Below are 23,849 nucleotides of genomic sequence, written 5' to 3' on the forward strand. Positions count from 1 at the left end.
ATTTGAAATTGACATAGGTGTAGACCTAAATTTATTATAATCTATTATAACTGTTTACAGTAAATAAAAGAATAATATTAAGCAGTACATGTTTGCTGCCCATTTTAAAGAAAGTCTAACCACTGGACTGGTGGAAGTCACAGAATAAGCATCTGGAACTGGAGTTTTCTGAAGTGATAAATGTTTTTGACATCAGTAGCCTCTTCTGCAGGTGCAGGGAGAAGATTTTTTTCATTTCACTTTATTCAACTAGTCTAGTTCAATGACTAGTTCATTTAAAGTGAAGAGACCAATTGGGAATTGAAAAAGCAGGAAAGCTTGCTTTCCCCTTACAATCTATCAATAAAAGACAAGGTCTGAAAGGATGAGACCTACACTAGTTCTAAAATCTTAAAGGACAGATGACATAAACTACCAATTCAATTCACTAACTATAAATAATACTTCCTTTTTTAATGTAAAATAGCTTTTGATAAACTTTGATACTTCTTTTTGTGTATCCAGCACATTAAAGGAAGTTTATTACAAAATAAAAAAAATTGTGCATTTTAATTGCATTTGAATTTCCATCCAAAGAGAGCTTGACAAATCACAAGTAAAAAAATTAATCTAATAAATAAGAAATTCACCATTTTTAACATAATAAAAATGTAACAGCTAAGAATATGAATAAATTCAAATTAGCTAGGTAATTGTTTAAATAAATGTGTGTTGAGATAGTGTATCACTCTGATTATCAAAAAGAAGCACTACATTTTGCATAAAGGCTATACATAGTTGCAATTCAACGTATCTTATTGGTTATCAACAAACAAGAATCAACCTTTCTTTAGGAAAATAATTAGAAAGTTCAAAAGCAAAGCATGATTAAAATCAATTATTTTAAACAAGGTTTCTAGTTTGCTGCTTTAAATCATGATTAAAAATCAGTGATTTAAATTGCTTTGACTTAAATCAATCCACCGTGTATTCTTTACATCTTGTCTAACAGCTAAACTGTTGTGTGGTGCTGGTGTAGACTGTTAAATGACCAGCATATCAGAGGTGGCTGTATATGCTCCAAGATGATTTCTGAAAGACGCATGCTATATAATACACTGTAGTCATACAGTTCTCAGTTTAAATAATCCCCTGTCTTATCCACATCAATTTGAATCAATTTGGTATTTAAATGTGTCCCACCTTAGGGGGTGTTGCCTTATAATTAGCTATTGTAGTTCCCATATGCTAACAGTAACAAGGGTGACTTTGTCTCTCACTTACTGAGTTTAAAACAATATGAAACAAAGAATGCCTAGTCCTATACAATATGCAGTAGCCGTTACAAGGGCCAAGATCAGTGTTCAAACAAGCTGTTCCAGGCACAACAGCTTGAGGCTTTTTCTTTGTGTCCATAAATTCACATAATTACTTGAATCCAATTGAACCTCTTTAAACCTGGAAACTTTCTTAAAATTAAATCCATTGGTCAGAAAATGAAACAAATGTCTCCTTCAGTTGTGGCTATATGGAATGCGTAGTACTTTGGCCTGCTTCTAAATTTAGGGTCAGCTGCTTATTCCTTGAGTACATAGAACTCCTAATGAAGTCACAGAGTTCTGGATGCACAAAACAACATAAAATTGGACTCCAACACATTCCACCATTCCCATTTTAACAGATTAAGTGGTGTCACATGAGGAGGAACACAACCCCTTGGATTCACATAGTTCTTATTCCAGAAGTAAGACAATGCAGACTATAAGAAAAGTGCACCAGATTACCTGGACTGTCCAGCTGAAATGCTCCATTCCTCTCGCTGCCCAGTACTGCGTGATTTTGATTTGTCTTTGCACACCGGATCAGCATGTTTCAAGGTACGTTTGGCTGGAGGGGATATGTGGCTATCACTCAAACTACCATCACTACCTTCATCTTTCTGAAAGAAGCAAAGCATCACACCACATTTGATTGGTTCATTTTTACACTTCCATAACAAAAATAAGATTCCACTACTCACCTAAAGAAAGTCAAACCCAGTTCACACAAACATAGCAGTGCTTTATTGATGCTTATGGAACACATGACACATGTACAGTAACTCCCCGCTTAACGTTGTTTCGATCTTACGTCCTTGCTCCATTACAGAACATGCTCCATTTAAAGTTATGGAATGCTTCGCCATAACGTTGTTTGGTTGTCTGCTTTGTCCACAGCTGGCAGCCCCCCTATCAGCTCCCCTACGCCCCTCCCACAGTGCCTCCTGCCTGATGGCAAACCCCATGGATCAGCACTTCCCCCCCCCCCCCCCCGCCTTCGCCTCCTGCCTGCAGCAATCAGCTGGCTTGCGAGGTTCAGGAGGCAGGAGGCAGGAGGGAGGGGGGAGGAGGGAGGACTCGGCATGCAGGCTCCCCCCTTCCCCTGCCTCCTGAACGCCGCAAATCAGCTGATTGCCGCAGGCAGGAGGCGGCGGGGGGGAGAGAGGAAGCGGGCCCCGAGTCCTCACTCCTCCCCCGTCCTTCCTGCCCTGCAAGCCAGCTGACTGCCACGGGCAGGAGGGCAAGGGAAGGAGCGAGGACGCAGCGTGTGGAGTAAAGGGGGGGGGGGAGAGAAGAGGTGGGTTAAGGGTGGGGGCTTGGGGAAAGGGGTGGAGTGGGCGGGCCAAGGGTTGAGCCCCCCACCCCCGTTGCTTGCAGAGTAGGGGAAGCTGCCGCTGCACAACGTGCTTCTCCTAGCCTACAGCACCTTCAGCCTCCTTGCCTGCCTCATTGTCTCCAGCGCCAGTGGGCTGTGCCTGTGTGGGGTAAGGCGGAGGCACCTCCCAACTACAGTACTGTACTGTATGGCAAAAACCAATTTCCCTGGAACCTAACCCTCCCCTTCCCCCATTTACATTCATTCTTATGGGGAAATTGGATTAGCTTAACAACGTTTCACTTAAAGTCGCATTTTTCAGCAACATAACTACAACGTTAAGTGAGGAGTAACTGTACCTTAAAAATGCACACATGCTGAATGCTAACTCACCAGTTCACCTAGCAAAGAAAGACTTAACACTGGACCTGATGAGTGTAAAATATTAAAATTCTGTACTTATCAATAATTCTTTATAATGCTTCTAAACTAAATATTTCTAGTTTTCTAAAACTCAATGTACTGTATCCCTGGAAATATTACTGCCCTCACTATTACTGTAATTCATAAAACACCTTTTCTCTCTATTGTACTACTGAATTTTTTTAAGTAGCTATTAGAATAAGAAACAGCAAGATACTATGACTGGTTCTCTCTCATATCTTTAGCAAAGTGATTAACACATGAATTCTAAAGCATGCATCACCAAATGTCTGGGCAATTTTAGGTTTTGTGTTTTCAGTTAAAAAATGTGCAAATATTGAGATATCTATCTCAATAAAAAATGAAAAGTGTTATAGATATTTTCAAAAGCTTTTATCAGAAATCAAAAATATTTAAAAAGAAATTAAATGCTTTTACCTTTTTCAACACTCTTCCTTTACAGTTTTCAATAAACAGCATAAAGAGTTAGTAGAAAGAATACTTCTAAATACCATACTATGCTGAAATTGCTATTAACCACATTGATCCATGAGGAAAAAAAGCAGACGAGAGATAGCAAGACATCTTACCAGACCCAAAAATAAGTGACATACACGATTTCTAGCCAACTAAAAAGTCCCTTCTTCAGTGGGAATTGTCCATAATCAAACAAAAAATGTAAACATTAAAAAAATGCAAAAAACCCAGCAGATTTCAGTGAAACACAATCTTTTCCCACCAAAGAAATTACTCAAAGTTAAAGATCCATCCTAAGTACTGTGTACTATCTTTCTAGAGGGTGCATTAACTACAGTGATGGCAAAATTCCTTCCGTCATTGTAGCAAGTTTCTAAACTATGGTACTATAAAAGCACAGCTGCAGCACCATAGACAAACCCCACATTCTTTGGACTAGAAAGCTGTCAGGTAAACTTTTCAAGACTTGTCCCTTCTACAAAGAAAACTGGCTGTGGGTTTCAGTAAAATACGAAAGTCATCTTTTATTATGTCTACTATAGTAAAAATCCAGTGATTTGCCATAATGAAATGATGTATATATTACCAATAGGGTGCTGGTGGTTAAAGTGTAGTGGAAGAGACATACTGTCATGGAGAATAGAAAACTATATATACACAGTATGTTCTGACACAGTATGGAACTTGTACCAAAGTTAAGCTAAGAATTCAACAAAAGAATCCTGATTGTCTGACAGAAGAAGAGGAGTCCAATGTAGAGGCTGAGCCACTTTCACGTGCCAGTATAAAGCCAAAAATGACTCCCAAACTGCACCAAATGTAAACTAGTCACACAACTGGCAGAAACAGCACATGAACATGGGAAACTGCTGACCCTTTCAAGGCAGAAGTGAAAGATCTATGCACAAAATACAGCACCATCATAAGATATAGAATAAATGATGGTGATGGAATTGGAAGCCAACAGGAGACAAATGAAAGTAGGTGATGAGAACATAAAGAGGTAGGTGGCCATGTAGAGCCTACCCTGACCCTTCAAGAATGGAATCTGGTTTTGGATCACTGTGAAAAGATCAGAAAATAGAATGAAGGGCAGAGGCAGATGAGGATACTAAGATCTAGCAAGAACCAGCCAGAGCATATTCAATTGATGGTGCCTCTATATGAATATTAAGAAGTGTACCCAAACGTTTTGCATATTGTTATTTTTTCTCTTTGCAGAAAGCCAAATCATCACACAACCGTTGGTTAACATCACTTGGACTTTGCACTTCTATTGCATATATCTAATGTGCTGTCAAAGTACTTTACAAGCATTAATGGGTTTAGCCTCAACACCACTGTGAAGTACTCAAAGACTGCAGGAGATAACTTGATCATAACAATCCAGCCAGAAGAAAACAAGAGGCAACTTCAGAGACCTGCATAGGAAATGACTGTACAGGTAACACTAGAGAGTTTTCCAATGAAGAAGGTAAATTAAATAAGAAATAATCAAGACTGTGGGAATGGGGAATTTGGGATCACACAGCAGCAGTCTTAATGTGGAGATTACACAGCTTCTATTGCAACAGCAAGACACTCAATCTCCTAGGTAGCAGGGCTATTAGAAATGTCAGGAAATGTTTAAACTAGGAACAAAGTAGAATTTTACTCATACAGAAACTGATTATGCATCTCCAATTTACGCATCAGGCTTTATGGGCTGCCTAACTAGAATGACAAACTGCAATTACTCAAGAGTAAAACAATTAAGAAACATGTATTTTGGAGGAGGGTTTGGCAGGTGGAGTTTTGTTACACATGCAAAGGGAGAGAAACTATTACAGTATTGGGCCACTGGCTAAGATTCAGCCCCATAAATGTCATATTATAAGATCTCTCCATTTACAAAAAACATACATTTTTGCCCGTGTTGCATGTCATATGATAATTAACCCATGTTAAAATCCCAATTTTAACATTTGTTAGTTAGTTAAAGTAACCATGTGAGTTAGCCTAGCAAACATGTAAAACTATAACTGCCTTGTCTTCACTAGGATCCAAATACAAGCTAGCTTGACAAGGATTAAAGAGACACTTTTTTCCTCAATGAATATACAGATTGGCTTTTTGCAGATCTAACTCCTTATAATTTTTTTTAAAGTATTCATCTCTTATCCAACAATGCAGAATCAAATTTTAAAACTTTAAAATAAAGCAGTGGTTTTGGATCCCAAAATCCTATTAAAATTCAGATAAATCGGTACTAGAGCTCTCCACTCTAACTCCCTAACATTAAATGGTCATCAAGGCTTGTTTCAAGTTATAAAATAAATGTTCATTACCAAATCTATTTTGCAACTAAACCAGCAAGGTCTATACCTTGAATCCACTGAACACTCATAAAATTATAGTCCTGTACCATAACCTACAGCCACATCTGTACATGCTGTGTGAACTGCCAGAGATGTGTTCTGTGCTATTACTGAAGTGCACCACTATTGCAAGTCAATCTTAATGAACAATTCCTTTCTGAAATGCCAGGAGTTAGTCTGTGCAACAGAGAAGCAGAGTTGCAAGTGAAGTCGCAGCACTGGTTTGAAACTAGACTGAGTGGTACAGAAGAACAAAGCTGAGTAAAGAAGAAAAAGACAGGAACAACAATGTAATACTGCCTAAAGCCATTTGATAACTTGCTGTAAACTTAATATCACACCATTATTAAAATCAAAGCAGGTTTTTGCCTAACATAGGCTACAGTAACTTTTAATTATTCTTTATTACTTCTAAAATATTAATTCTTAACCTGTTTAGAGAAAGCTACAAAAATACTAGCACCTACCATTAACCTCATTAACCTGAGTGTGAGACAATCAAGCCCACTCCAAATACAAAAAGCACCAAGCCTTGAATTAGATTTGATGCAATAGATGTTGTAGTCTATGCAACATTTTTCACCGTGAAACCCTGAAAGCTAGCACAAGGAAAAGACCTAAGTTATTTTGATTCCCACACACAGTAAAAGTTAATCTGAAATGTTGAGTCCAGGTCAGGTGGGAAAACAACAGGACCCTTTCAGGTTTCAGAGTGGTAGCCATGTTAGTCTGTATCAGCAAAAAGAACGAGGAGTACTTGTGGCACCTTAGAGACGAACAAATTTATTTGAGCACAAGGAGAGGAGAGCAGACCTCAGGGGCAGGAGGTGGTGGCAGTGACTCAGGTTCAGGCAGAAGAGTTGAGTCAGAAAATGATTCAACCCTCTCAGGATCAGATTGGATGGGCTTGGGTCCAGGTCAGACCTAAAAATTAGACCTGAGCAGACCTCTAGGGCCAACAAAGAAACAAGCACTGAGATAGGCTCAATCTTCAAAATTAAGTTAGCACTGAAACAGCTGTTCGGGCAATAAAGCAATGAGCAGCCTTAAGACTATTGTGAAACCATGGCACTGGCGCTGGTATCTCACGTGCTGATAGCAATGCCGTCACCAGAGTGCAGAGAACACCCACTAAAATATCTTGGTAGTGCCAGGGTGTTGGCTGAAACAATATTGAGGCAACACAGTGGCAGGAACAAAAACTCTGTTCCAAAGCACCGAGACAAATGCCAGGCCACTGCACAGAAACACGTGCTAAAGGACCATGAAAATAAACTAATTCTAAAGCGCATGGAAGCACAAGGCCTGAAAAAATTTGCCTAACTGTACTGGACCTGACTGGAAGAAGAGGATACCCAGTGAACCTCAATGTGATACAAAAGAGCTGGAACAATAAAGCAGTTTCCTCCAGGAAGCTCCTTTACCAACTGAAAGTAAGGAACTGACTAAAGTTCGGAAGGTGCCGATTACACTCTCTCTAAGAGGAGCACAATGGTCATGCTCTTCACTACTACTGTTGTGCTCAAGAATAAAAACAAAACTTCACAGCTAGGGGAGTCTGGTTAGCCTCATACTAAGGGGCAAAGAGCCAGCGGTGAGAATCCTGCACAGGTGGTGAGCCAAATTTTCTGCTAATCTAATGCCACTTAAATTAATGGACTAATGCCAGCAAAGAATCTAAGTGTAAGATATGCATGCAGGTTTATAATCCATTTACAGTCCTCTTACTTGGATGGAGAAAGGGGAGAATGAAGGGAAAACGAACTTACACTTTTTAAAAATATATACTGTATAAATACACCCATACACACGTGCACAGAGGAATGTTTCCTTCTCTATACTTTTAATCTACAGTCATGTCAAATACGAAATTCAACAAAACCTGCTTGCATGCAGTATTGTTATATTTTCAACTGTATCCTTCCCTTTCAATATTTTTAATTTCTGTTCCGGAGTTCTTCTATCCTGCAGAAAAACATATAGCAAGATCCAGAGGCTAGAAGTTTAAGATAGACAGATTCTGAGTAAAAATAAGGCACAAAACAATGAGGGCAATTAACTCTTGGTAATTTGAACAATTTACCAAGAGTAATGGTAGATTCTCTATCACTGGGAATTTTTAAATCAAGACTGGTGAGCTGAGGGCCAGGGCCAGAGCCTGAAGCCCAATGACTGGAGCCTGCTGCCTACCACTCCAAGGCTGAAGCCCGAAGCATGAGCCTCACCACCCCTGGGAAGGTGGGGAACTCACTGGCTGCCTGCTCCTCCAGCGTTTGTGGGCTCCAGAGAGGGGCAGGGCTCAATGCCTGGTGGTGGCCCTGGGGGAGGGTCCACTGCTTCCCTCCCCCCATCACTGCCCAAGACGCTGAGCCCGCAAGAAAAGCCCCTGGTGGATGCATGCGGCCTCAATGGCCACATTTGAGAAATGCTGCTCTAGTTCAAACAAGTTAATTCAGGGAAGCCTTATGGCCTGTGTTACCCAGGTCGTCAAACTGGATGATTACAATGGTCTGTTCTGGCCTTCTCAACTATGAATCTATAATGCACCTATCACAATGTTGTTACATGTATTTGTAACATTTTAAATATTAATAAATTAAAGAACTCTCCATGTAGGGATATTAAAGAAGGTACTAACAGTGATTCCCCCAAGTAACAGTGACCCTCCCAGTTTCACCAAGTACAAAAATCTTTTAGTTCTTCTGTTAAAATGTGTAAGCTCCTGTCTGCAGAAAACATTGATTGTATCTGTCCTGTGAAAGATACTTTATTACTATGTAAAACTTACAAACAAGTTAATTGACTTTAAGAACAAAGTGAACACTATGTTACCACCCCTGCTGTAAGCCTTAAGCCGTTAATTGACTCTGCTAAGATATGAAATGTATGTTGATGAATGCTTGATGCATGTGAATGGTTAGGGAGGTGCCAGCCTAGAAAGGATCCATCGGCCAAAGAATGTGTCAAGTGGACCACCAGACAACCCCCGGAGGGTAAACTGAGATCCAACCCAAACACCTGGAAAGAATGTGCCACTTTACACAGTGTGGAGCCACCAGGAATGTCCCATCTGCTGATTGAGTCAGCAACAGCTCCCATAGACTAACATAGGAATTAATTCCTATAAGAATAAACTCCAAAAACTGAGGACTTTGAGTCTCTGGTTCTGCGGCCAGCCTCCAGGAGCATCAGGTGCATCTGACACAGACTCGGCTCCATCCTCATGACCAAGATACCTGGCCAGTAACTTGGCATGAGCAACTTCTAGGCTGGTAACTATAACACCTATACAAAACTTGAATAAATGATATTGTGTGTGTGTGTGTGTGTGTGTGTGTGTGTGTGTGTGTATATATATATATATATATGGAATAAGTAGTAATAGAAATTAGTCAAACAACGTTTACTTTTGTCTTTTGCTTTATTATTATATTTACAATAAATGTGGCATCCTTGCCTTATCCCTCTTAATAAGATCCTGCTGGTTTTTATTATATTGGTATAACATCCAAACTAGAAACTAAAGAAAATAACTCAATGCTCCTTCTCAACCCACTTCTTTAGAAGAAGACTTCAGTAAATAGATCAGGCCTTGCAGGATGGCCCAAGGATCAACAAATGTATGCCTTGATGAAGCAAGGAAGGGGAGCAAACTCCAGAGCCCTTCACTGATAAATGCCTGCCCCGAAGCATACAATGGGCACTGCTATCTAAAGCATTTCAGATGATCAACTGTCAAGTTAACGGACAGAGATAGGCAATCTCTAGCATGTAGAGGATACTAAACATAAAGGATTTATGGTTTTAAAAAGTTACAAGCTGCTATCCAAGAGAAAATGAAAAAAAAAGATCTCTTAGTTACAGCTGCTGTCTGGATATCCAGAAGCAACCACTGTTCCCACAGGTTTACTGATTGAGGAAAGTTGCTGATGCAGGACCAGCATATGCTTTCTCATCAAAGAGGTCTCTGACACTTCTGGGTGTTTCTCAAACCCACAAGTGCCACCTTTGTTTTATTTGAACTACACTTCAACCAAAAAATTTATAGTTCCAATGTGATCTAGGACTGGGCTTGAAAAAATTTACCATTTCCTGATAAATACAAATGATTATGAATTAACCTAGAAGGTCATCATCCACATGGATAATGAAGTCGTCAATTCCGACAAGCCTTGACAATTCCAACCAAGCTAAGAAGTAACTCAGGGTATGACTACACTTACAAATCTGCAGCGCTGGTAGTTGCAGCGCTGGTCGTCCAGCTGTGCAGGGCCAGCGCTGGTGTGTGGCCACATTTGCAGTATTTGCAGCGCTGTTGGGAGTGATGCATTATGGGCAGCTATCCCAGCATTCAAGTGGCAGCAACGGTGCTTTTCAAAAGCAGGGGTGGGGTGGGGCGTAGTGTGACAGGGAGCGGGGGGAGAGAGAGAGAGAGTGGATTTTTGGAGCCAACACTGTGTATTAGCTTCCTGACTTGAAAAATCAGAACATGTTCCCGATCCCTTACCCTTAACTCTTAACTGCAAACAGCCTGCAGCCAACACGACTCCCTTTCTCCCCTCTGCCCCCGCTGTTTCTGTCAAGCAAACACTCACTCCCTGCCTGCCTCATTATCTCATTTGATTGTTCACAGATTGATCACAGCAAACAGAAGCTGTGTTTGTAGATAAACAGCTCCGGGATCAACGGAGCTATGGAGCTCGGAGTTCACAACAAAACAAAGAGAGGCTGCATAACAAAACAAAGAGAGTAATTTATAAAAGCATTCTGGGATACATCCTTATACCCTGGAGGCCAATCACAGCGCTGGTGTGTGGCCACACTTGATGACCAGCGCTGCAGCACCAGCGATGGAATCCTTATTCCCCATGCTGAGTGAGGTGTACGGCCAGCGCTGCAGCCAGGGAGTTGCAGCACTGGATGTGCCCTGCAGGTGTGGCCACTTACTAATTGCAGCGCTGGTGGAGGCTTTCCAGCACTGCAACTCGCCAGTGTAGCCATACCCTCAGTTCGCTCAGGAAATCAGAAGTGTAATAGTAAAGCAACAATATAATCTAATCTCATGATTTTTACTAAGTGGGCACTCTCAATTCAATCTAGTTTTGGAATAAGAGTTCTGATACATTTAGGCCACTTCTACAACTTGAGAATTTCAGAAGATTCCCATTTGTGCAACTATTGATTCAGCGGCACTGAAATTTGTATCAGTTGACGCCCTGGTATTAAAAAAAAAAAGTTTCCATCATGGTAAAACCAGCTCTCTCAATCATCTATTTTATTGAATAATATGCCACACTATTCCCATGTCTTTAACCTGTGGCCACATCCAACTAGGGTGACCAGACAGCAAATGTGAAAAATCAGGACAGGGGGTAGGGGGTAATAGGAGCCTATATAAGAAAAAGACCCAAAAGTCAGGATTGGCCCTATAAAATTGGGACATCTGGTCACCCTACAAGCAACACAATTATTATATTGTTCATATCATTTCAGCAAAACTTGATACAATAGTTTTCCACCTATTATTTTACTCCCTTCAACATCTATAATCTTGTCTCCCTCTTCTACTATTCGCCAACATATTCAATTTCAAGATTTTTAAATTAATTTCTTAACTACGTAGTTTTAAAGGTGTCCAAATTATTTCAATTACTATTCTCTTCTTTCTCATTTTACAAATACCAAATTAACCTCCTGAAATGTACTTGTATTAAACAACTAAATGTTATCAGGAAATTTCCTTTACCAAAGATACTCAGAAGTATCTCTACTTCTGCCTTTAACTCCTTGAAATGAGATTTATGATTTGTAGACATTAACATTGCTCATAAGAGCAATGTTTTTACTAACCTTAGAAAATCTGGGGTCAGTAACCACTGCTTATTTGTATATTCTGAACAGCAGTGCAAACATGTCTCAGGGTATTGATGAACTGGGTTACTAAAGGATTTTATTATTTAAGATGGATGTAACAAGTAGGGAAGAAAACGAAGAGGTGACCTGCTAAAGAATTTATCTTGTTTCTACCATACCAGGCAGGCCTGTTGTGATGCCCTATTTAGAATATTACTAGTTTTTTCTTGAGGGAAGAGGGATGTTCTAATAAATACTATACAATGTGGGCTCACTTTATAAGCATTTTTATTCCTCAGACATAAAAAGATACACACTTTTTCCAAAAGAAAGTCCAGGTCTAGATCACATTGGCACTGTGCACTTTGTGGTTGAAGTGCAGTTCAGATAAAACAAAGGTGTAGTTTAAAGCTGTGTAATTCTGTACACAACTGAATCTAGCCTAATTAGGCCTGATACTCTTTTGTATCTGTCCTTGTACACCAATACACTTTAACAACCTATTTGTTTTTTCTGCACCTAGCCTATTAAACCATCGCAGCCAAACAAATACACAAATGCAAAACATACTCGGCTGATGAAGAGCTGACTAGGAGTGCAGATTTGGGGGGGGGGGAGGGGGCCGAAACTGTAACAAAAGTTCTGAAGTCCATTGTCCTGCCTTCTGGGAGATTAAAAACTTGCAGAGTTTTCCACCATGTTCATACATGTCCATGTCTCCCACCCCATCACCAATTTGAGGTGGAAATCTGGATCTTCAATTTTACATGCTAGGAGAGATGGAAAGAATTCAAGATTACTGTCTAACATCTACATTTCAGCCTATTCTTCCTGGTCTAGATTCAACCTATAATCTTTATAGGGAAGCATGGGATGGGACTCAGGAGACCTGGATTCAATTTCTCACTTTGAAACTGATCTGCTGGGTGATCTTGGGCAAGTCACTTTCCTCCCTATACCTCAGTTTCCCCATCTGTGAAAAAATGGGGATAAGGATACTGACCTCCTTTGTACAGCACTTTTAGATCTACTAATGAAAGTGAGGTAAGTGATAAGTATTATTAACTATAATCAATAATATTATATTTGGGGTCAGTCATTTTGACTGAGTCATGGAAAGGTTCCATAGCTTCCTTGAGCTGTTTTTTTGGTTTTGTTCTTGTATAGTTCTAGATCTTTGTTGTTAATTAGATCAAGTTAGATTTCCCAACACTGACAGTAGTGTCATACTCCAGTAATTTGTCAAATTCCTTCAAAACTTCTTTCAATTGCTTTTGTAAATTTAGTGCTTTCTTTTACAGTCTTTTGCAAAATTCTTTTACTTAAGTTCTCTTCATGCTCGGTGCAAATTTAATCATATTTTATGGTAGTTGGAAGAATATAGAGCAACACAGTCTTACTAAAAATTCCATCAAGTGTCACTGGAGAACTAAAGCACAAAGCCTGCTTCTTCCATTCAACCAACCATGAAGGCTGATCATGGATGCCAAAGTATTTTCTACCTTCTGCAATGTACTTAAGGACTGTGTTATGGGTTGCTTCTTTCTCAGGAAGGTTTGGATAGAAATGCTGAACCACTTACAGGACAGAAGATTATGATGTTTGCACCTGAGCTCTCCTCTTTTTCATTTTAATTTGGTTGTCTGAGGAAAACCACAAAGAACTCTCCTTGTCATAATTTTCCCTGAATATTTGGATGGCACATTTAGCTACTTGGACATAATATTCTACAGGTTTCTTTTCTCACACATACTCAAAAGCATTATGCAGAAATACATTTTCCCCTGTATGTATACATGCAATCATTACTTTGTAATTACTTCATATTCACCCATCTATGCTGCATCAGTGTCAATGATTATTTTAATTCTTTAAATTTTCCTCTGTTTCTTTATTTAAAGCATCTAGTAGCAAGTTTAAATTTGTCTGGAGAAATATATTTGTGATGAGTGCTTTAATCATTTATTTAAATTGCTCACTTTGTGCTAGGTTGAAAGGTGACATTTATTGCATAAAAAAGATTGCGACTTTCTTGCCAAGTCTTTATTTTCAACTGTTTGTATTCCATAATCACAGACAGATTGTTGGGGTTTTTGGATGCCAAAGAACAGAAAACATTCCTGATGCTGAACAGCTGCTGACCAGCCTTGGAACTGACTTCATAATGATTGATGCTACGTTTCAATAGTGACTATGGCATCAGAAATACCTTACTTGCAGAATCATCAAAACTTTGTGTCTTTTGCTCCTCTACTTCAATAATCAATCTTTAAGTTAGTGGCACATTTGATAAATCTGAAGAAGCCTATTTTCTGAACTTTTAAAAGAAGCATGAATCCCTTTCCACTCACTACTTCATTCTTGACAGTGTTTACATTTTACATCAGAAGAATCATCTTCATTAGTATATTCAATTTTTTATTTCCTACAACTTCCTTCAACTTCAGACATGTCAAGTCATACAGATGTTTACTAATAACTAAAAACTAACTCCCACTCTTTTCAAGTATTGATGAGCAGTTTTGAATTTACTAATTAGAACAAGAAACAACCACCTAGTGCAGTGGTGCTCCATTTTTTTGCATATTGGTACCCAATTTTCTATACGGGGACCACCCCATTTACCACTATGAAAGGGACAGAGTATTTGCAATTACCCGATACCTGTTCACAACCGCCACATTAAGAGCCCCTGATTTAGTTAAATTACCACCACAAAAATTGAAGAATACAAAAAGTTAATATAGTTCAATATAAAACTGGCTATCAGGCATCTTTCCCACCTTACAGAAATTTTTAGATTCTATTATCAAAGCATTTGAAATATATATTTAGTTCATGTAAATATTTAATGGCAAGTTCAAAAACCAAAAGAAAAAATATTCAAAATCTACCATACACCAGCTTGGTTTTTTCCTTAGCATTGTTTTCCTTCCCTACAGCCCAAACTCCAAGGCTACACATAGCAGTTTAGAACTACATTTAGAAACTACTGTATTAATTTAAACTTAAAAAGGGGGGAATAATATATATAATTTGTAAAAGTTATTTCGGATTTATGATGTAAGGTGCTACAGAAATATCATACAAGGTAGACAGCCAAATTTCTTCCTCTCTACTGCTACTGAAACAGCAATGTTTGTTGTATGTATTTTTAGTTGGGTCAAGAAAGCCTAAAGTGTATGGCTAGGCACTCCTTTTGGCACTCCTATAAATCTAATTAAATAAATAAGCAGAATGATTTGGGTGAAGATCACTGAGCAAGAGGATCGGAAGAATGCTGGGACCTGAAACATCCATAGCAGTTGGACAGTGACCAGTAGGGTTGTGGGAATTGAGACAGGAGATTTGGTAGGGGCAGCAGGAACACTAACTGAGGAGCAAAAAATGTTCCAAAAGGTAATGAGGAAGTAAGTTAATGTAACAAGACCAGGCTCAGAGACCAGGAAAGTGAGTAAAAGGAAAAAGGAGAGCAAAACAAAAAGCCAGCAGCCAGGGAGAAAATAGCAGAGAAAAAAGGATGGAGAAATATACCTGGAAAGATACATAAGCTCATTGTCCTCCCTCTCTCTGCACTAGAAGTGGTGTGAGGGCCTTTACTGCCCAAACTGGGAGTGATATATTAGTAATAAAATATATAACACACTGAAATGACCAGGTCATAGCTACAACCTGAGTAGCAGAAGACTAAAGGTCATCCACGCCTAGGTACTGGATACTTGGTGTGAAAAGATCTTTATAAAGATTTATACAGTAATAAATTCAATTACTGGGCTGAACATCAACAGTTTATCAGTATATAGCAGTTTAGGGCAGAAAGTACAGAACAATATACCACATCCAACTGAAAGTACAGGGGGAATTGGGTGATCAGAATGTAATTACCTGAGCTAATTACCTTGCAGAACCCCAAGCTAAACACAGTTCTAGCAAAAAATGCCATGGGATCTTTAATGAAAAGTGTCTGTGACCTGTTTTAAGACTCATCTGAAAGATGGCAGCTCCATAAGCAGCCTCCATTAATGCTACACTGGGATACTGGTTTAGTACTCAGAAGAAAGAGCGCAACCTACTATATCACCAACACCATTTCCCGAATGTTATTTGGAGGTCTTATTCACATACTAATTATGTCTTATCCTGCTTCACTTCTGAGTTCCAAGGAGTTCAAAATCCAGAATAGTATGACTGCAAAATATGACCAGCAGTGTTAAGCAAAATGTGTAATTATTTTTCTATATGAAAATTTAGCCATTAGTATGTGACCCAATTCCCAGATTATCACAGGCAAAATGATTTGGTAGACTGCTTTTGAAAAACTATCCCCACGTGTCCATTTGGGCACATTAAGTGATATAATGTCAAACAGGCTTTACGTATACTAGAATATTGGCAGGAAGTTGACCACTTGGAACAATTGTTCCATTTCCCACTATGCACAGATGTGTGAACAACACAGTACTAAGGAACAAATTACATGATTTATTCCTGAATTTCTCATGCCAGGTCTCAAAAGTAAGGAACACCACTAAAACAAGGGAAAAAAATAGCTTTCATTACCACCCTAAAAAGATGCGTTTCCTCAAGAATCTGCCTTTAACCAAAATCTTTTTCATAACTTAGTAAGAATTGTGCAAGTTTTATCTGAACTACTCCCATTAGCATTACTGAAAACAGTAAAACTAATACTCAACTCAGTGATTTGAAAATATAGGAGCATCTTTAGGAAGGATATTTTTCTTTACAGAACTTTTAAATACAAGTGCAAAGCAGTGTCATTTTCTTTTTCCTACATGACCCAAGATCAGTGAATTTTCCATCATTTTTATTTCAAATACATAGAATAGCCATTAAGAGTGTTAGGCACTGTCATATAGGTAACCATCAAAAGGAAATTCCAAACCAAGTCCTTACAACTTGTAAAAATGAAAGTTTAAGTGAAAAAGGAAAGACAAAAATACTCATTAATCTGCATCAAGCGTTTTTCAAAACAAAAACAAACATGTTACGTCTTGCTATTCTGTTTGAAAAGAAAAAATACTTCTTTAATTTTTACAAATTTTTACACAAGTTTTAAAACTAATATTTTTTTAAAATAAAAATAAGTCAAAAACATGTCAAAAATATTTTAATATGTTTCAATTGTTGACCATTAAAGAGTAATTGGTATTTTTAAGAACTAAAGAGTAGCCATGACTATATACCCCGAAGAAGAATCTGTAAAGTTATATTATCACACCTTTAATGTGGAAAGAATTATTTCAATTAATTTTTATATATTTAGAAATTGAATTGAGATATATATTTATTGTTACTATGAACCATAAAAATGCTGTATAGTGCTTATGTTCCATGTAACTACAGTGCTTTATGTCAATCCCCAGTTCTGTTTGTGCTCCTATTAGCAATTAAGTACAATGGAGAGCTCTATGTTGCTACTGAATAAACTGAACATGTTGGGAGTCCTACGTTTAGCTAGGAACTTGTATTACAGTAATCAGAGTGCACTCAAGTAGCTCTTAAAGTACTTTTAATGCTTCCTTGCCTAATTAAATTAGGTTAATCTTATCTAGATTTCTAAAATGTCTGACCAATAGTGGCATGATTAAAAAAAAACTACAATAATAGTAGCTGAGAAATAAATACATGGCTTTCAGTTTTTTGCAACTGTGTTAAAGAATCATCTCTCAATATTGTGGCGTAAGGTAAATTTAATTTCAATGGCTAATTAAACCCAATCATTGCAATCACAATTCCTATATCAGTATCTAAAAGACATCAAAAAATTAGTTTTGTAAATTAACAATAGAAACTCTTGCATGTATTTTAGGGTCAAAATAAGTTTACCTAAAAAGCTTTTTACAGTTTGAGTGAGGTTCAAAATTAAATTTTCAAAATTATAAAATTATGAAAGTAGGTTTTATATAGTTTGATAAACTTCGTTCCTGTCAGAATGTTTAAATATCAAGCCATAAAACACTTGCAAGTCACATTTTAACAGTAAAATGGTAATTTTTTACTTTTTACATAAAAGGCAACCAAACCTCCCATTACACTTACAATATTACAAATTAAGCATGAAAACAATACACCTCACTTCCTCCTCTTCACATTTTAAAGTACTAAATACTGCCATACCATTACAGAGAATAAAAATCTGATTCCTTGATCTATTTAGCAAGTTGATTTTCTTAATCTTAATATTTGGTCAATATATAGCACATGTATTACATCTGAGTCTTTGAATCTACCAAGTAAATCACCTGAAACATGTTACTCAACAACATTTAATACATGAGACATTTAAATCTCATACATTCCTTTCCCCTATGTTTGGGTCTTTTCAAGTGTAGCCGCATAAATGTGTGCATATAACCTAAAATATCATATATAATGTCAAGAAAAACCACAAGGGGGGGGGGGTGATGGAAGAATGACAGAACAGATGGGTGCAGTTTGTAGACCCGCATCTACTGTATCAGGTATGGCCAACATTTTTACAGGATACTGTCATACTGTTGGCTCAATTTTAATCAATGGTATGGAACACAAAAATAATCTTAGCAATTCTCCCTGACTGGTATTTGCAAACATATTCAAGAAACAGCATTCCACAGGGATCCCAAGTCAACACTCCTGTGGAAGTAAACTCAGGCTCACAAAGGTATAGACAATATTTTTGATTTATAGAGCGCCTGGAGTCTGCTGCACCTTTAACTTCCCATTCACTAGACCTCCAGCAGAGCTGGGGTTCTCAGATCACAAATCTATGGTAGGCTTTAAAGAGAGACATCATTACAACCAACTTGAAAAGTAAATGAAACAATTGCCTCCAAACACACATACATGACATGCTAATCCACCCATTCCCGCCCCCCCAATACTGCAGCTACAACACTGTCTCATAATAGCAATTTTATAAATCATGGCTTGGTGTGGTTTTTTTTAATTTCAGCTATTTTTTTCTATATAAATATTGACATCTAACTGCCCTATTGATTTTGGCACAGTTTAATCACAGAAAATTGTTAGATATTTTTAACATTTCATGGAGATCTGAGAGCTTACAAACATAATAACTACACTAGGTCAAGACCAACGTTACATCTAGCCTAGTATCCTATCTTCCTACAGTGGCCTGTGCCAGATGCTTCAAACGGAATGAACAGAACAGAGCAATTATCATGTGATCAATCCCGATGTCTAGTCCCACCATCTGCCAGTCAGAGGCTTCAGGGACACCCAGAGCATGGGGTGGCTGGCATCTCTGACCATCTTGGCTAATAGCCATTGATGGACCTATCCTCCATGAACATACCTAATTCTTTTTTGAACCCAGTTATACTTTTGGCCCTCACAACAATCCTTGGCAACAAGTTCCACAGGCTGACTGTGTATTTAGATGAAGTAGCACTTTCTTTTGTTTGTTTTAAACCTGCTGACTACTAATTTCATTGGGTGACCTCTGGTTTTTGTGTTATGCGACGGGGTAAAAAAACCACTTCCTTATTCACTTTCTCCACACCATTTGTGATTTTATAGATCTGTCATATGTCTCCCCCTTAGTTATCTCTTTTCCAAGCTGAACAGTCCCAGTTTTTTTACTCTCCCCTAATACAGAAGCGTTCCATATACCTATTCATGCTTGTTGCACTTCTCTGTACCTTTTCCAGATCACATCATTATCAATTTCTTAGACCTTATATTAACAACAGCTTCCCATACTTAAAGCTACAGTGTAAAATGCATACTGAAAATGAAAATATGTATGCACTAAAATTATGAAAAAGAAGAGCAAAAGCTTCTAACAAGTTCTGCTAGCTTTTGGCTACTGTTTTTCTAAAGAAAAAAAGACTAACACAACAGTGAATACTTGGAGTGTACCTGAGATTAATGTAAGAGTGCTCCAATGTATTCCAAAAACAAATCCATTAGGTCATGCAAAGATACACACTTGCCTTTAGAAACACTTCATTTGTATAAATATCTTGGTATGGATATAGTGATTTTCAGGATAATTTTACTTACCCCTTTCCATCACTCCATAACAAGGAAATAATTTGGGTGTGCATTTTAAATCAATGGAAAGGAACACTCTCAGTCCCCAGAAAAATCATGGAGCAGGTCCTAAAGGAATCCATTTTGAAGCACTTGGAGGAGAGGAAGGTGATCAGGAACGGTCAATATGGATTCACCAAGGGCAAGTCATGCCTGACCAACCTGACTGCCTTCTATAATGAGATAACTAGCTCTGTGGATATGGGGAAAGCAGTGGACATGATATATCTTGACTTGTATAAAAAGTTTTGCTAAGTCTCCCACAGTATTCTTGCCAGCAAGTTACAAAAGTATGGATTGGATGACTGGACTATAAGGTGGAGAGAAAACTGACTAAACTGTTGGGCTCCACAGGTAGTGGTCAACGGCTCAATGTCTAGTTGGCAGCCAGTATCAAGCGGAGTGCCGCAGACGTCTGTCCTAGAGCCAGTTTTGTTCAACATCTTCATTAATGATCTGGATGATGTGATGGATTGCACTCTCGGCAAGTTCACAGATGACACTGAGCTGGGGGGAGAGGTAGATACGCTGGAGGGTAGGGATAAGGTCCAGAAGAAATCTGATGAGGTTCAACAAAGACAAGTGCAGAGTCCTGCACTTAGGACGGAAGAATCCCATGCACTGCTACAGGCTGGGGACCGACTGGCTAAGCGGCAGTTCTGCAGACAAGAACCTGGGGATTATAGTGGACGAGAAGCTGAATATGAGTCAATAGTATGCCCTTGTTGCCAAGAAAGCTAACAGCATATTGGGCTGCATTACTAGCCAGCAGATCGCAGAAAGTGATTATTCCCCTCTATTCAGCTCTGGTGAGGCCACATCTGGAGTACTGCGTCCAGTTTGGGGCCCCCCCATTACAGAAAAGATGTGGAAAATTGGAGAGAGTCCAGCAGAGGGCAACAAAAATTATTAGGTGTCTGGGGTACATGACTTACAAGGAGAGGCTGAGCGAACTGGGCTTATTTAGTCTGCAGAAGAGTGAGCGGGGGATTTGATAGCAGCCTTCAACTACCTGAAGAGGTGTTCCAAAGAGGATGGAGCTAGGCTGTTCTCAGTGGTGGCAAATGACCGAACAAGGAGCAATGGTGTCAATTTGCAGTGCGGAAGGTCTAGGCTGGATATTACGAAAACCTATTTCACTAGGAGGGTGGTGAAGCACTGGACTGCGTTACCTAGGGAGGTGGTGGAATCTCCTTCCTTAGAGGTTTTTAAGGCTTGACAAAGCCCTGGCTGGGATGACTTAGTTGGGGTTGGTCCTGCTTTGAGCAGGGAGTTGGACTAAATGACCTCCTGAGGTCTCTTCCAACAATAATCTTCTATGATCTTAGTGCTTAGCAGCAGTACACTCTTCTACACAGCAAGCCAGAGAGGGTTAAGTCAAACTTTGGCTCACGGGGTATACCAGGCCCATGGGACCGGCATACTGGAATGTGTGTGAGAAGCTTTACCAGCCATAGAGCAGAAAAATAGCAGAGAGCAGAAACTGAAAGAAAAAACAGATAGAAAGAAAAAAGAAGGAAATTAAGAAGAAACAGGAGAGGACTGAAAAAGCACATACAGTTTACAGCTGACACCTAGTCAACAGTGTTCTTTAGTGTTTGCAAACAAAGGGAAGGGGAGAGGGTTTTTAACAATTCTGGCTGCTACTGCTTTTTTTCTACTTGTCACCATCTCTTCCTCCTTAGCAGTGAATGGGATGTGGTCCCTTGGTGCACGACTGTCAAACATTTTGATCCTCAGCTGTGTCATTCCTGTATTCATTCAGCCCTAAGTCTTTCTAGACACATTGATTGCAGGGGCAACCTACTGTGTATCATGTTTAGAATATGGTTTTCAGATCAGAGCACAAGAACCACCAGCAGAAAAGTTGTAATGCAATCAATTTTCTTCCTATCAAACAAGGAGCCCCCTCTAATAAATGTTGACAAGGAGGAGCAAATATCTGTTGTCAGCAAATCTTTCCAGAAAGGGTGGAGAAGACAAGCCTCCTCAAATTGGCAGTAGATATAGATTATAATCTACAAAATGTTAGTTTCATACATTAGGCTGTTGGATTCAGCTGTGATTAGACCATACAATCAAAGCTCTGATTATAAATCATGTTGGGAAAACAGCTAATTACGCAAATAGGCAAAATTATTATTTTCCCTTGCTTTTCAAGGGAGGGATTAGAATACGGGAGACATGCTCAAAGCAGGGCTGTCAAGGCTGATGCAGAGAGCTGTCATAGGTGAGTTGAGGCCACTATTCTGTAAGCTACTGGAGCCGCAGCTCCCAACTTTTGTTTCTTGTTGTCCCTCCAGTGCAGTCCCAGGCGCAGCCAGAGAGGGAGCTTTGCTCCGCTCCTACCTCCCGGATCCCCTGCCGGGCACAGCAGCAGCCTGTCTGTTCCCCTCTCGCACACAGATGTAGCTAGCCAGCGGCACGAGAACTTTTGTCCCTCTGCCCCCAAGTCTTCCACCACTCCACGGCTACAACCCCTGTCCCCCAAAGCTCCCGCCACCCAAATCCGCCCTCCAGCCCCCTGCTTCACCCCTGGAGCCGCCGTCCCTCTCCCCAGCTCAGCTGAGCACACCCGAAAGTAGCCCAGCCCGGCAGCCCAGCTGCACCCCTCGTCCCCCCGCAAATCCCAGCTCCCCTCGTCCTTACCGCCCCAGCCCCGCACTGCCGAGTGTGGACGGATCCCCTGCCGCCCCTCTGCCGGCTCCAAGTCACTCCCCCACCCCGGGCAGAGACAGCCGCGCCGGTGCTCCCCTCCCCGTCTGCCCAGCTCTGCCTCTGCCCCCCCCGGCCCCGACAGAGGCAGCAGCGGTGCCCTCCCAGCCCTTCTCCGGCCCGCCGCTTCCCTCACCCGGGCCGCCGCCGCCTCCTCTAGCCCGGCCTTGGTGCCTCTCTTGGAGGAGCGGGTCCGGGACGAGATGAAATGGCTGCCGGCTCCGGCCGCGGCGGCCGCCGCTTTGCCCAGGGGGCGCAGGGAGCTCTTCCTGGTGTTCACCATGGCCCCGGCGAAGGCGGACGCGGGGAGCCGCCGCCGCCGCGGAGGGAGGGCTGCGGGGCGCCTCCTCCCGGGGAGCGGGGCAGCCGGGCAGCGAGACACACCGAGCGCGCCGAGTTCGCCGCCGTCTTCTCGGCTCAGTCAGACACTAACTGGCCGCCATTACTCTCCCTCTCCCTTTCTCCGCTCGGTCACCGCCAAGCCGCGGGCTGCCGCTTGGGGGCGCTGCGCAAGCCCGGCGGCCCCTGCTGGGGACTCTCTAGCCCGGCGCCGCGCGCTCTATGGGTCCTGCTCTGCGTGCGGGGCGCGGGGGGGAAGGGGAGTGTCTGGCTCAGAGTCAGCCCTGCTGCCCCGAGCTCCCCTGAGGGCGGGGGCTGCGCCTGCCTGCCGCCCAAGGATGGGGGAGGGGCGGTCTAGCTGCCTGCACACCCCCCAGGGAGGGAGGGTGTCTGGCTGCAGCCATTGCCTGTTCTTCAGGGGTGTGCGGAACAGCCTGAGCGCGGCTTCCTGAGACGCAGGCTGCACAGACAGCTGGGGGAATCCAGAGTAATAAAGCCTAGGTCTTATCAAAGTGCTTTACAAAGAGGGTCAGTAGCACCATCCCCATTGTGCCAGTGGGGAAACTGAGGTACATGGATGTATACCTTAAGTCCCCTGAGTCCCAGTCCAGTGCCCTAGCCACTTGATCATCATACTGCCTCTCCCCATCCAGCCGTTTCATTATTTGTAGTGCAGTGGCACCTAAAAACCCAAACCTAGATTAGGACCCTGACTGCTCTCGGTGTTGTTCATACAAATAAGTGAGCCCTTGCCTCAAAGTAAGACCTTACAGTCTAAATACAGACAGACAAAGGGAGTATCCTTATTTTATAGATGAGGAACCAAGGCACAGAGAATAAGTGACAATGCCATGCAGGAGATTTGAACTTTTGTGTAGTATTGCTGTGTATTGTTAAAAGACTACTATGTCTTATCCAAAGGGTGGCTGCATTTCAACCAGGAGAGTGGTGCTTCCTGTATAAAGACCCAAACTTGCAAAACTTGACTTAGTCAAGTAGTTTATTTTAAGTCAA

At 40.7% G+C, this 23,849-nt stretch overlaps 1 protein-coding gene across 1 annotated transcript in view; it reads right to left on the reverse strand.

Annotated features, from left to right (window-relative positions):
- The window catches only part of LOC123366004 (ATPase family AAA domain-containing protein 2B-like), a 43,714-nt gene extending 20,935 nt beyond the window's left edge, over positions 1-22,779 (reverse strand). Inside the window, exons 1-2 of the mRNA XM_045009059.1 lie at positions 22,633-22,779; positions 1,764-1,918 (exon numbers count right to left, since the gene is read on the reverse strand). Of these exons, the coding sequence (XP_044864994.1) occupies positions 1,764-1,918; positions 22,633-22,779 (302 nt within the window). The remainder of the gene's footprint in view (positions 1-1,763; positions 1,919-22,632) is intronic.
- Between the last annotated feature and the right edge of the window lie 1,070 nt (positions 22,780-23,849).

Source organism: Mauremys mutica, chromosome 3 (genome assembly GCF_020497125.1).
Source record: "Mauremys mutica isolate MM-2020 ecotype Southern chromosome 3, ASM2049712v1, whole genome shotgun sequence".
NCBI classification, from domain to species: Eukaryota; Metazoa; Chordata; order Testudines; family Geoemydidae; genus Mauremys; species Mauremys mutica.